General features: G+C 39.5%; 3 protein-coding genes across 3 annotated transcripts in view; 2 read left to right on the top strand and 1 right to left on the bottom strand.

Moving 5' to 3' along the window:
• The window catches only part of LOC134790502 (uncharacterized), a 278,176-nt gene that overhangs the window by 76,733 nt on the left and 186,343 nt on the right, over positions 1-15,100 (top strand). The window lies entirely within an intron of this gene.
• LOC134791080 (uncharacterized) lies at positions 1,193-3,011 on the bottom strand. Its single transcript, XM_063762108.1, has 2 exons — positions 2,213-3,011; positions 1,193-1,931 (listed from the first exon to the last, which is right to left on the bottom strand). Exons 1-2 carry the CDS (start codon positions 2,968-2,970, stop codon positions 1,820-1,822), a joined length of 870 nt encoding a protein of 289 aa, XP_063618178.1. The 5' UTR covers positions 2,971-3,011; the 3' UTR covers positions 1,193-1,819.
• Positions 3,366-10,083, top strand: LOC134790491 (BRCA2-interacting transcriptional repressor EMSY). Its single transcript, XM_063761305.1, has 6 exons — positions 3,366-3,579; positions 3,723-3,897; positions 6,550-6,853; positions 6,956-7,124; positions 7,287-9,131; positions 9,354-10,083. Exons 1-6 carry the CDS (start codon positions 3,519-3,521, stop codon positions 9,683-9,685), a joined length of 2,886 nt encoding a protein of 961 aa, XP_063617375.1. The 5' UTR covers positions 3,366-3,518; the 3' UTR covers positions 9,686-10,083.

The following is a 15,100-nucleotide window of genomic DNA, read 5'->3' as shown; positions in this document are numbered from 1 at the left end:
CTTCCAGACCTTAGGCGTTCCGTCGCTAAAGCCTTCGGGTTGTTGCATGTATATTTCCTCTTCAAGCTTTCCGTTGAGGAACGCAGTAGCAACATCAAATTATACTAAATGCATGTTCTCTTGAGCGCTGACACTCAATAATGCTCTGACAGTCGCTAGGCGTGTGACAGGACTGAAGGTCTGATCGTAGTCGATTCCTTTTCTTTGTCTGAAGCCCTTCACAACTAGCCGTGCTTTGTATTTGTCGATAGAGCCGTCTGGGTTCCTTTTTGTTCGCAGGACCCATTTGCAAGGAAGCGCTTTTCTCCCTTTCGGTAGATAACATGCCGTCCACACGTTAAGATCCTTCAGTGACTGCATTTCACTGTGCATCGCTTTTCGCCATTCTTCACTGTCATCACGATCCATGGCATCAGCGAAATCCGACGGGTACGTTTCTGTAATACATACGTAGTCATTATGTCTTTCAGGTCGTCGTATTTCGTTGCGATTGCGCAAATCGTAACGCGGCGGTTCGGCGTCGTAGTCGACTGCTTCAGTATCATCGTGAGGTTCGAGCTCGGGTACATGTACTTGATCTTCTTGGACTGGTTCGGGTTCCAAATTTTCTCCCTCAAGGTCAAGTTCATGATCGCTAGAGACAGCATCTTCGAAGTCTCCCTCGGGTTCGTCTGGTAATGGATTATGATGCGCTTCGGGAAGTGGAACCGGTTCCTCGTTGATGTTGTGGTTACCCATCGGCAGTCTTATTGTGTACTCCCTCGTATTTGTGTCGTTGTTTACACAAGCTGGGTGAACATCATTGTTAGGAAGCGGTCTTTCGTCGAAAGTGACATCACGTGAACGGACGAGCTTGTTACTTTTTCCGTCAGTAATCCATACCCGGTAGCCATCTTCATCGTAGCCGACAAGTCGTCCTTTTATGGCTTTTTTGTTCATCTTTTTCCGTTTCTGCTTTGGAACGTGGACGTAAGCATTGCATCCTATGATACGCAGATGTTTGACAGTCGGTTTTTTTCCAGTCCAAAGTTCGTACGGTGACTTGTCTTTGTTGTTTGTCGGACCTGTTCTATTGAGAATGTACGCGGCCGTGTTTATCAGTTCTGCCCAAACTTCTTGTGGCATAGATTCGTGCGCGTACATCATGGATCTCGCTGTTTCAACCAAGGTGCGATTTTCACGTTCGCTTACACCGTTCTGCTCGGGAGTGTAAGGCATTACCAGTCGTTGTCGAATTCCATGGGAGTCTAGTATATCTCTAATGGACTTGTTGTCAAATTCGCCACCGTTGTCGCTGAGCAGGCATTTTACGGCATGTCCTTCATTCTTCGTCTGAGCTAGCATTAAGGCGAGCTTATCCTTAACCTCTGACTTGTATCTTAGGAAGTATACCATACGATAGCCTGTATAGTCGTCTTTGAACAACACGTAGTACTGGAGTTTTGAAAAGCTTGGTTGAAATGGTCCGCAAACGTCGGTGTGTACGAGTTCTCCTGGCGCGGTAGCTCGAGTTCTCGTACCGAATTTAAGTCTATGAGCTTTCCCATATATGCAACCCTCGCACAACTCCTTGTCAAGAGGGAGGTCTATGTCCAGTTCACGCTTGACTGTAGCCCTCACATGCCTTTTGTTTTGGTGTGCGAACCTCTCGTGGTATAGTTGCATAGTATTGGACGTTGCAAAGACTTCAGCGGGGTTCTCAGGATGTACAACTTTTGCATCTAATTTGTACAATCCACCTTCTTTCTCACGTCTTCCTATTAAGCACGCTTCGCCGTTGGCATAGACGGTGCATTCTTTTGTCGTCGATACGAATTTGCTATTTGGAATTTTGTCGTGGAGTGCTAGTACTGAGAATAAATTCTTCGATATGGCTGGAACGTACCAAACATCTTGAAGGGTTGCTCGTTGTAGCTTCCCTCTTACATTTGCTTCGATAATTACTGAACCTTTGCCTTTAGCACGAATCGATTTGCCATCAGCCGTTGTTACAGTGTGGATATTGTCAAAGCATTTGAAGGTTTGGAATAAATCAGCCCGGTTTGTCACGTGGCTCGTGGCGCCGTTATCCACGTACCAGTTTTCGATGTCGGGAACAATTGAAAATACTTCTGTGCTATCGATAGACAACAGGATCATGTTTGCGGATTTAGAGGAGGAAGGTGTTGCTTGCGGATTACTGTTTTTCGGAGGCTTGCCGTCTTTGATCCACTTCTGACAGTTTCTCACTCGATGGCCGATAGCTTGGCAGTAGTTGCATTTCAACTTTCTGTCCTTCTTCTCTGCAGTAGACGTAGTGCCGGAATTTGAAATGAGAGCTTCCTGTTGAAGTACGTTGTTACTCTGAAGAGCTCGTTCAAATGCACATAAATGGCTTGTAAGGCTTTCGATTGTTCGTTCAGATTTAGGCAATAACAGCCAGCTGCTTCTGAAGGAAAAGTAGGTTTCGTCAAGCGTATCGAGAATCTTGCAAAGTAGTAGCAGATCTGGAAGCTCACTGGTTTTATCCTTACTTATCTCCTGATTGAGCTGCGTCCAAATATTTTTCAATTTTGACATGTGTGTAGCTATGTCATCTGCCGGATCTTTTTTAAAGCCAAAGAAGCTCATACATAGATTGTAGGACTTGTCTTCGTCCGTGCCGTCGAATAGTCTATGTAGCTCAAGCCATACGTCTCTTGCATTCGTGTACCTCATGACCTTTCGAAGTGTCTCTTCTTTCATATTGGTAGTTACGATCAGCAGAGCAGTCGCGTCAGCTTTTACAAAACGCGCTAGTTCTGTCTTGTACGTGGTCACTGCATCTGCATCTGTCGGACTTTCGGGTTCTGTGGGTTTTTTGAATGAGCCTTCCACTACTTCCAGCGCGTGAGGGACGGTTCGTAGTAGACTTATGGCTTTATATTTCCAAGTATCCCAATTTAGTTTCCCTTCCAACAAACCAATTTGTATTTTAGCGATATTCTCCATTTTAGTAGGTGGGACCGATAACCTGATGTTGTTTTACACATGCGTGTATGCAGAGCGTCTGTGGAGTCCGCCTTGGGACACAGTTTTGGAGATTGATATCACTACGAGAAGATTCATTAAAATATAGCACATATATGAAACGTTATTTTATTTTCACATACGACATTGACACAATATATGCATGACATATTATTTCCTTCTTTTTTTTATTTAGTCACTAGTAAATAGTTTGAATACCTAAGAACAGCAATTAAAACTCCTTTAACAAAAATAATGCTTCAAGATTTTATAAAGCTTTCTAACTAAAAAGTCAATACTTATTCTGAGGAAATTGGAGCGCTCTGCTGGTATCCCCAAAAACCATAGACAAGATGCAAGCCATCCGTTATTATTTCGCATCTACTTGCTTGAAGTGTCAAAATGAACGAAATTGTCGTTTGAAGTGAAGTAAACAGTATGGATATTTGCCAATTGAGAATTTCTTAAAATATGGTTATATTATTATAATCAAACAGTGGATTAACAGTGTTTAATAAAACGGCCCAATAATGTGGCCAATGCTTCTAAACATGACGCACGACGAATGTCGTCGAACGCTTCGCAGACTTGGTATATATATTTTAGTCTTATAAATGGCATTCATTTTCCCTCCTAACATTTTCTTTGACTGTGAGCGTATGTTAAAAGCTTTTATAACGTGAAATGTACGTGAGTTTCTGTAATTATAAATCAGTACGTTCCTTTGTTTGTAGAATTGGAAGCCTACTCGAATATGATCAGTGTGTTTAGAGCACAAGGGGCTTTGGAAGACAACAGAAAAAAGTTGCTTGAGGAACTGCGCGCCGTTTTGCATATTAGCAGCGATCGTCACAGCGCGGAGGCGCGACGCGTCTCTAATGACGAGTTGTTGGCTACTATTGCACATCAGTAAGTTAATATTTGGTGTATTTTTTAGCTTTATAGTTTATTTTTATACACCATTGTACTGTGTCAAAGATGGCTGTGGGTAGAAGCTATCATGAACCTTTATTGAAATTGTAGGCACAATGATCAGAAACAATACATTTACATCATTTTACAGTGAGAAATACTGATTTTTATTGGAATGATTTTGAGTCTTTGTGGTTGTCTTGGCCTCATAGATGCTTTAGTTTTTGACATTCATATGAACAGAGGGTGATCATGTTGGGCATTTACCACTGTTTTAATTGAGTTTTATGGTGAAAATATTAAATAGTAAAGATTTGAAATTTGACAGGTAACCTAATTTTAAATGTCACTTTATAATATTGAAAAACTTTTGATGTTATAAATTAAATCAAGTAAGAATTTTAAACTAGATATTTGGAAATGTATTATTTGTATTGTTAACAGATATATTGTTGTGATTATTTATAGTATTTATATAATAATTGATTTTTTATATTTTAAAATCTAAGTAACTTTTAATTACTCAGAATAGTTTGTTACACATATTATCAAGTATAGAATGAATTATGACTTCATTATAAATGTTTATTTTATATTTTATTGATTTCTTATCAGTCATTCCCATTACAAATTTAAACCGAGACTTAAATATAAATTTACTTATATAATATATAATACCTGTAGTATTTCAATGTGTTATATAAGAATATTCAGTTTTAGTGGAAAGCCATACATTCTTTAGTATGCCACATACACATACACTGTTCATAGAACATGATTACATTAAAAACTGTGGGTAGTTTAGGTTTAGGTCAAATAAAAATTTTCTTGGATATCCAGTCAATCTCAAGCTTATTTTTTGGTTTTAATTTTTACTTATTACAGTATGTAGCCTTATAGATGTGTGATGTATCTAGATACTGAAATAAATATTACCAATTAATAAGAGATACCAGACCATTGGTGGTATTTTTTAATTGTTATAATTACAGATAGTTGTGAGAATAATCCTAAAAGTTAAAAGCTTTCTCATAAATTTCTGGAAAATGTGATGGACACTTCTATTTTGGAACAGGAATGTATCAATATTGATACAAAAATATTAAAGTTTCCTAAATTTTCCTTTTAATATAAATATTTCTTCAATGAAAAAACATGCCTTTATTTTACATTTGGGTCGTCAAAAATGTTATGCAGCGAAAAAGACTGAGAGTTTTTGCAATCTAGAATGTCTAGTGATAACTCGTGAAGTTATCATGGAGCCTATCTACCAATTAAACTGTTTACTGTACAAGATTATGTTGTTATTGAATTGAGCAATGGAAAAAAGCCTTATAGTTTGAGAAATATCCAAAGGCACAAAGGGTCTAGCAGGCTAAGGAAGGAGAAGTGGCCCCTGTGACGAATATCGGATTTTTATAATGTCATTTGTTGGCTATCTTATAATATAGAAACATCTTAACTTTCAGCCCCCTATCTTGAACCGTCACCGAGATAATGTCAAAAACGTCATTTTATGGACACATTTTTCAAAGTCGTTTTTCTCCTGAACTATATAAGGTAGAGCAATCAAACCAAATCATAGCTACAAAGAATGAGTAGGAGTATAACTCAGATTTTAAAAATATTTAATTCCCTGATAAAATAATGATTAAAATGTCAGAGAATTTTTTGACAGCTCTTTTCAACAAGTAATTGTAAAGGTACACCTATGGAAAAAATCACATAAACTGCAAATACTATTAGCTACTACCATGCGAAAAATCAATTCAATATAATTGGTGCAACATACTTAAAAATTTAGGGGGCCACCTGGTAGTGGACTTAAAGTGGTGACGTGGCATTATTATTCATAAATCATAAATCATGTATTTATTTGCCTATTCATTCAATTCGACTTTTATTTTTAGAGGGCATTTCCATGTTAAATAATTACTTCATTGAAGTGATAATTATTTGAAAATTATCAACAAGTATATTTGAATTTCAAACCTTGAATTTGGTGTAAAAGAAAATAATAATAGGTTCTTGTTAGGTAAGTAAGGTAAAGGTAAAAATACTTATGTTAGAATTTTTCAAAAAAGTATTTAACCTCCAGCCCATCTGACAAGAATAATTGGCAGTCAAATTAAAATCAATGGCATTAGAAAATAGAGTTGAATTTGTTTAAAATCAAACTAAAATAAACAAAAGCGACTCTGTTCCATTTAATAATGATTCTATTTTCATTGGAGCTCTAGACCTCGTGAACCCGTAGCGTACAGCTTCGCCATTAAAAAAAAAATGAACAAAAATTTTTTAAATACAATTTATTGAACCTGCTCGCAAAATTTCACAAGAATCGGTTGAGAAATGCAACCTGTAGAGGAGAACATCCGGACAGAAGCTTAAACGGAGACCTTAGTTTCGTTTCACTCAATCAATCGGTCAATTAGAGTGACTGTGGGATGATAGAGGTTAAAACTTTAAACTTGCATATTAATTATCAATTTATCATTAAAAAAATCTTTCAAGTATACTTTACAACGGAAACCTTAAATCAAATTCTGTGTAATATTATTTTAAAGACTAAAAAAGTTGTAACTTATGTTCACTTGTTAGAAAGTTTCAAAAATTTCTACAATGTTGTCTATTTATCTTTTTTTTCAGGTTAACAGGTCCAAACACAGGATTAGGATGGATCAGCGAAGGCAGAAGAAGAGTGCCCCTGATGCCTCGCGGCATTCCACAGACCGCCTACACAGAGATTGCGGATAGAGCAGCGGAAGCCATCAAGGAGGAAAACAAAGAAATCTTGAAGAAATTAGAAGCTGAGAAGCTGGTGGCTCCTAAATCTAGTGAAGAGGAGATGCCGGACCCGGAGGGAGAAACGGCAGAGGGGGCACTGCAGACAAATGACATGATGGATGAGATGCTATACCCTCCTATTGCCATGGAAGATCAAACTTCAAAAGTAAATAAAAGCAATTCTCTAAATCTCTTATAAAACTATTTTTTATATTTTAAAACTTGAAATTAGCTTTTATAACTTCACTATAATTTGACTTCTTTTCAGCTTTGGGAGACTGAACTTGTCAACCGAAAAAGAAAAATACCTGAGGGTGGTTCAATACCAGATGATGCCACAACACCGGTGAAAAATATGAGGAACATCCCAGCTAACACGAATCAGAAACATCTTAATCTGTCACAGATTTACTCAAAATATTCACAGCCTGCTACAAGTAATTAATTTTTTTGTAAATTATTTCAACTTCTTACTTCATTTAGGAAATGTATTACAAAGTTTAGTTAGAGAATGGAAATTTTAATTATAATAAACGTTAGGGAATTTAAATTTCTTCCTACATGTATTGGTAAATTGACTGACATTATTATTTCCTCAGGTAAATCATCGGGGCAATCAAAACACTCCTACAACCAAGTGAGCAAAGTGTCCACAAGTAAATCAAGTCACCCACACCAACCGCGGGCCCACAAACACCGCGCGCACAAGCAGAAGGCTCCCGGCCAGCGCCAGCCCAAGAAGGCACAGGAGATCCCCGGCTCCCCCGGCAAGCGTTACCCGCCCGACTATGCTGGACCACCAGGCACTTTCCAGGCTACCTATGCTCAGTCAGTACTCGGCGGCAAAACCAAGCCGGACTACATGGATGAACTCAAGCCCAAAGTGCTCTCCTCACCTGGCATGCTCACGGACTCCCCGACTATGGCGCTACTGACCCAGCCGGCTACAGTCCCGCACGAACTGGGCGTGTCCGACAGCCCCGACCCCGCCTCCCTCCAAGCCCAAACCCCGGTGTCCAAACACGGCGTGCCCAAACCTCACCAACTCCTACTAAAGGGCCGCCGGCCGGAGCCGCCGCCCGATAAGAAACCACCAGAAATGAAAATCCTACAGAAACCAGAGGGAATCAAAGTCCTCTCGAACCGTCAGGTGGTCGTCGCAGCGAGCTCTACTCAAAAGGCGATTAATCCGGCTGGAAAAATCGTCACTACCAAGCTGATAGGGCCCGTTACCAAACAGACGACGCCTGCACCCATGTCTGATAAGATGATCATAGTATCCAAACCTCCAGACCATAAGAATTTGAATTCTAAGATAATCATAACGTCGTCCGCTATGCGCACCCCGAGTAAGGATTCGGCACCGGTTGCGCCGCGTACGGAAACGTTTACGCCTAAAGGCATCCCCGCCACCGACTTGAAAGTCTCCGCCAAAACCTTTGTCCTCAACCAAAAACCCGGTCAAAAGATGGTCGTGTTACCCGCCAAGTCGCGAACGAAAGCGGGGTCGGAGGTCCAGCTGCCGCTCTTGCATTTCAAAGGGATTCCGACTGGTATGAAGTTGGTCCCGGTCAGTTCCCAATCGCTCACTCAAGCCACTAAATCGCCTGCCGTCACTGTCGTGTCGAAACCAGCCAGTGCGGTCAGTACTCCAGCACCAGTCACCAAGGTAGTAGGCGCGGAGACCATCAAAACCGCCAATTTGGCCGACATTGTCCCTGTGAAAGGACTCACCCCAGTGTCCACCACCAAAATCTCTAACCCTATCGTAAGACCCGCGAGCGCAAAAGGCAGCGTCATCGTCGTTCAAAAAGGCGCGACGATAGGTAAAGCTTTATCGTTTACAAAAAACGGTAACGACATGTCAAAAATAATCATGGGTAAGAACGTGAACCAGCTGTTACAAGCCTCCAAGCCAGAGCAGGCGGAAGCGAGCAAGTGTCCGGGAAACGTGATCGTTCTAGAGTTAAACAATGATCAATCAGGCCGGACGACAACTATGTCGGAGATCTTAGACAGTCGAGGCAGCGCGGCTCGCCTTTCCGACGAAAACAAAAAATCCCAGGCGATAACTCAGGACACACCTGTTATGTTCGATTCCCAAATGTCAGAGGACACGTGCAACGCGAGCATAGATTCTGCGTCGGAAAGTATAGGCGACATCGTACCTATGGAAGAATCAGGTTTGGCCATTATAAAAGATGAAGACACCAAACCTAACTTTAACAAAGATTCTGAAGGCGTGAAGGATTCTTCGAGCGTTACCGACTGGGAGATGGAACTCGACACGGTGTCGAGAAAAGGGAAGGATGAGGAAGACAAACTGAACTCTCTACACCTGGACCTGGGCATGTCTAGCGACAGTGACAGCGAGTACATGGTCGACAACCGGAAGGCTAAGGCGAAGCACTCGCAAGAGACGATACAACGGGCGACGCCCAGTGGTAAGATATCAGATTAATTTATTACGGCTACTTTTTCAATTTTATTTAATATGCAGACTATTGCAGACCTCCGAAAATACCGAAAGAGGTAAAAAAAAATTGGTAATCGACATTGTACACATGTTTGCTATTTTATTTTCACTGAATTTCGATACCGTATAAAACTGATCGTTTCGTTCCGCTAGTCAAAATTGTTTATTTTTATTTTTTTTTATTTTTTAGGGGAAAGGAGCGAAATGTATAGTTCTAGCGCGATGTCAAAAGCAACTCGAACGTTACTCAGCCAGCTCCAAGACGAGGGTTCATCGAGCAACGACTCGTCGTTCGCGCTCAAATCTAAAAGCGCGGCGAAGAACCCAGCGGAGGCGGATGCTCTCACCGTCGCCAAAGAAAAGTTGTCGGAGAAAGTCGCCGAAGCGCGGTCGCGCCACAAGCGCATCGACGTATTCAGCACCGCTATCAGTACCAACGATATGAGTCTCGACGAGTTCCCGTATCTAGAGGAAAGCATCATGGCCGACGACGAGCCGAGCCCGACCGACAACAAACAGTGAAACAGACACTTTTAAGACATATAATGTGATGTGAAGTGATAGGCGAGGGGTAAACTTTGTATGACGTTTTTTTTGTAATTTATTCTGTGAAATCATTGACAGTTTTGGCCGGTCTATTTTGTGAGAATGTATTACTCGTCAATTCCCTTGGAATGAAGAGGCTAAGTAATTCGAAATGATTCGAGTTCAAATCTCATTTCGATAATGTACAGCCTTTTAAAGGAATGAGTTACGCACTTGTTCTTATTACATTTTGGATTGTTTGATAGCCCTTGCATTTAACGGTAATTTTTCAGAAATATATCAACCGCTACTATATTTGATATACTCGTGTTGGTATATTTTTGGAGTGAACTATATACATAATTATCTGTTAATGTTTATAGATAAAATATATATTACTCAAGTATGTATACATAGTATCGCACTGCATGAAACGACTGATTTTCGCCAATAACCCTGAATCACAGATCACTTATTAGATCCCGTACAGTTGCGTGTACGTTTATTTACTCATGGTAAATTACAATATCAACCAAAGTTGAGCAACAGGGGTAAGCTAGCGTCATATTTTCGAGTAAAGAGGTGTTTCCGAGTCTTCGTAAATGCTTCATAGTGCGCTCTGAAATCAACTTATTATTATCCACTATATGTAGTTGCAAATAAGGTAGGTAAAATGTTTATTCAAATTGCCTACTCTAGAGCTATTTACATAAATTAATTGGTATACAAAATAATTTACATGAAATCTTTTTACTTCATTAACTTACGCGGTAAATGAAGATCGATTGTGGTCAGTAATTGAATAAATATTGGAAAAAATGCGCGCCAGCGGTCTTCGTAACTATGAAATTAGTATAATCTCAAAATTGTTGAGTCATTTGGATGAGGCATAAAAATATTGCTACTTAGGCAAAAAATGCTATATAGGCATCACTTGAAATAAAAAAGCAAGATAAGGTGTTAGTTAATACCTGTGATATTTGAGAGAAGTTTCGGACCTCTCCTATTAACACTAACACGTTTACGGAGAATAAAACTTAGCCAGACGGTTAGGAAATTGCTAATTTATACCACCAGGCTCTAGCGGTTACTAGTGGCACTGGCAATCCCGCACCCCAGGGAAGAATAAGACGCCCTTATTAATTAAATTGTTTGCAATACAAATGCCCTGATATCGTACGTTCCCTATGTGGTTGTATATTTCGAGATTCTCGTTTGATTGTATATTTTAATACAAATTTTGGCTGCTTAGGATTCGTCAAAACTATCACCGTGTTATGGGTTGAATGTCAACAAATTATCCTTTATAGTACAACATTTAATAGTTATTTGTTTTACAAGGGGGCAAAGTTGTTGTTTAACCCCTTGTGCTAATATTGATATCCGAGCAAGCGAAATATTCCAAAAATTTTCACCACCACCATACGGATAAAATGCAACTATCTTATCAGTTTTTGACGATTAAAGAAAGGTTTTACGAGCTGGTGTGGTGGAAATATTAAATTTCAAGTTCCTACCTTCAAGGGCTCGAGCTTGAGTGTTACTATAGGGATGTTGCGGATATTCGCATCCGCATCCGCGGAACATCCGCATGAAATCGATGCGGAGCATCCGCATAATGCGGATGTCGACCAAGTCGGTAACAGGAACGTATTAGCGGCGGCGCCGGCGGCGTAAGTGCTAGGTAATTTCGTCATTATTACTCATTATATATAACGAAATCGTCTAGATCCCGAAAAGCCGGCCAAGTTACTGTTTATTAAATAAAACGCCCCTATATTCTTGCTCAAATACTATTCGTTTCGTATTTTTTTAATAAAAATTGCTAAAAATGTAATTTTTTAAGTACCAAATCTTGACATCCGCATCCGCATCCGCGGATGTGAGACTTTAAATATCCGCATCCGCCTCCGCGGATGTCAAAAAATCTGCATCCGCAACATCCCTAGACTTAATAACTGTCAATATGAAAATTATATAACTGTTGTTTATACTTACTTTTATTACAGCGAGATGATTTTCATTTACGCCCATTGGTCTGATTAAAAAACAACTTAGCACATGTATCTAAAATCGATTACTATGTGAATATAATAATAAAATAAACTGAAAAAACCTCGTAATAAAATGTATTTCTTTGCCCATGTGCCCGGTTGCACAAATGTTTTTAAATTTACGTGTTATTAATTTTAAACAGTTGCACGTTGTGATACAAAAAATATCTGTTTCAACAGGCAGATAATTTTTGCTTTAACCTTTTGAACGCCAGACGGCGAAGGAATATGCCGTGATCCGGACGCCAGGCGATCGCGATAATTTAAGCGAAATTGAAGTTTACGGAATCCCGCGTAAGTCGCTATTACATTGGCGAAGCCTTCGGCTGTAGACGTCGTTGACAAGACTTTCCGACGACGGCCACAGCCGACTGCGGCGGTCAAAAGGTTAAAACAAAATTAAGGTTTTTATTGCATTTGATTTTCTAACTTAACAACTTTGCTTAATAGTATGAATAGTATGATTCTTGTAATATTACCTACCTACACTTTATGATTAAAAAAGCGACCAAGTGCGAGTCGGACTCGCGCACGAAGGGTTCCGTACCATTACGCAAAAAACGGGATAAAAATCACGTTTGTTGTATGGCAGCCCCACTGAAATATTTATTATATTCTGTTTTAAGTATTTGTCGTTATAGCGGCTACAGAAATACATCTGTGAAAATTTCAACTGCCTAGCTATCACAGTTCATGAGATACAGCCTGGTGACAGACAGACGGACAGCGCAGTCTTAGTAATAGGTCCCGTTTTTACCCTTTGGGTACGGAACCCTAAAAAACTAAGCAACTAGGGAACAAATCAAATTATTAAATATTGACCGCCGTTACCGGGTGGTCTAATGGTCAGGAAATAACCGCGTAAGCTGAAGACGACGGTTCAATTCCGGCCTCGGCCACCGGTGGGCTTGGTCACTTTTTCTTTAACATAATGACATCTATTTCAGTTTCTAAAATTAAGGTAGAAAATCAAACATTAAAACCCATCTGCCAATAACAAATTAGAGTTTAACCAAGATATAGTACGAAGACTCCTCAACTAGGAAAGTTATAAAACGGTTTACTTATGTACATGCACTCGGAGTAAGATTATGTAAGCACTGTACGTACAAGCCATCCTAAATTCATCCTTGTTTAAGAATAAATAAGTATAAATTAATGTTATGAATTATTTTATAGTTTGTGATAATCTTGTACATAGTGTGTGTCGCTAATGTAAAGCTCCATCAAAGATATAAGTAGGCGCCTATAAGTGCGAGCCTTTGGTCGATTCTCAAGCTTCGTAAAATGATGTCCATCATATAGAATCTGTCTAAGCTAATTTGCACCGACTTCAATAGAACTAAGTGAGAAAGTATCATTATCAATGTCATATTTTCATATCAATTTGACAATAATGATGCCATTGTAAATGCCGTGCAGAGTTAGCTTGGTCCAACTCTATAAACTTCATTTTTAACAAGCATGTAAATGCGAGAGTGACGGATGACATGAAACACGATAAAAGCATTGTATCCCTAAAGAGTGGTGTAAATCGCTGGCTCGGCCACGACATTGCGCGACTGGCGATGGCGGCGGCGGCAACCATAGGTGGGAACGAAAGGTCCGATCGCTCGTGGCCGAGCCGTTAACATTTACGTGAATAGACCGGTTACTTTATATGGACGGTAAAAGTTCATTTCTGCTCACAAACATTATGTGTTTTGTCTGTCTCATGTAAGCTAAGTGACTTTACAGAGATTTCCCAATTCCTGAGATAAAGCACTCGCACCATAATGTACGATTCTCATAAAGTTCATGCGAGAGGCATCAAGTAAGGTGCGCTCCGGCTCGGCCCGCGCTCGGTGTGAGTCGCACATAATAAACCTGCCAAAAAAAGGTGGATGCGTCATTTGTTTTTCTTGCCTGATACATACCACAACACTTAACAACCTCCTGCATAAAATAGGCTGGTCTTTTAACTTTGTACATGTATGTTTTTGGTGTTCCTACATATAGTATTTATGAGTTTATTGTTCCCCTTTATACCATAGTTGTTGCAGTTAAATTATGAGCCCTTGAAAACTATATTTATATCCACGGCTGATTTCAAACGGCAGGTGATGAGGCAACTGTAATATTAAATATTACATTTATATTTTGTAAATACGTAATATTATTTACTCTAGCTGTATTTGTGCAGGGTATTGGTGCAAAATGGTTCTATGTTATATAGAATCTTTCAAGATCCTAAGATAATATTCATAATATCAGTAAACGTATGTTGTAAGGTATATTTTAAGTGGATGTTTTATTTATTTAATCTTGTACCGTTCGTGCAATAACATAACGTCGTCGTGTCGTCTGAAGTCAGCTCACTACCTAAATAGGATCCACATAGAACGAGTTGCCGCGCGAGGAAATTGCCGCGCGAAGCAGCTCGGTCGGTGGATACGTGCCTCGGGCGAAGCAAACGCATTCACGGTCGCAATGCCTCAGGCGAGGTACGTCTCTACCGACCGATCTGCTTCGCGCGGCAATTTCCTCGCGAGGCGGCTCGTCCTGTGTAGACGAGACTAATAGTAAAAATGTATTGTAGACCAATATAGGTTAAGGCAACCAAAATTTTTGTACATATAGCATCGTATGTTTCGGTTTATATGTAACGATGGCCACTCAATTACTTATTTAACCATTCGTTTGTAAGCTAGCTGTTAGTCTGTCCGCCTGTCGGTTATCGGAGGCTGATAAAACGGTACATATTTCGGAATTTCAACAGAATGTAGACATTCTAAGAAATTGTGCCATGATTAGATCCTAGTTTGTTCTAGGTATGACAAATTTTGTACATATAATTACCTGTAATAACGAAATATCATTGACTACTGTCAACGTAGAATGTATTAGTGTATTTGTATCATAATAATAGAATTGTACGGAGCTCGCGTTATATAGGCGTGTATGTGCGTATGTCCTACTGAGTTAGACTAGCGTATAGGTTCACATCAACTTTTTGATGTCGATGCAGGTGAATATGCTTAAGATTGTCTGAAAACAATCAAATTGTGGATAAAATTGTGTTCCCAAAATTATATAATAAGCAATTTCCTAAAAGGAACAAGTAGCACGTTTAAGTGTAGAATTGGTAAGATTCGTGTTTTATATGTATGTAAATTACAATGTTAACGATTGACCTGCATCCGTTTTTAAACTAGCTTAAGACGTTAATTAGTTTACCGGCTGTACATATTCCGCATATATTTTAATTTTACTTCCGTCGTAGAATCAACGCAACGTTAATACAATTTCTGTGTTTTTGGCATCAAGTTTATTTTATCTACTTATTTTAACAATAAAACTTTAATCATAATTATGTCGT

Source organism: Cydia splendana, chromosome 5, assembly GCF_910591565.1.
Source record: "Cydia splendana chromosome 5, ilCydSple1.2, whole genome shotgun sequence".
NCBI classification, from domain to species: Eukaryota; Metazoa; Arthropoda; class Insecta; order Lepidoptera; family Tortricidae; genus Cydia; species Cydia splendana.
Note: the sequence above shows the minus strand (reverse complement) of the source record. Positions and strands in the feature narration are given on the sequence as shown.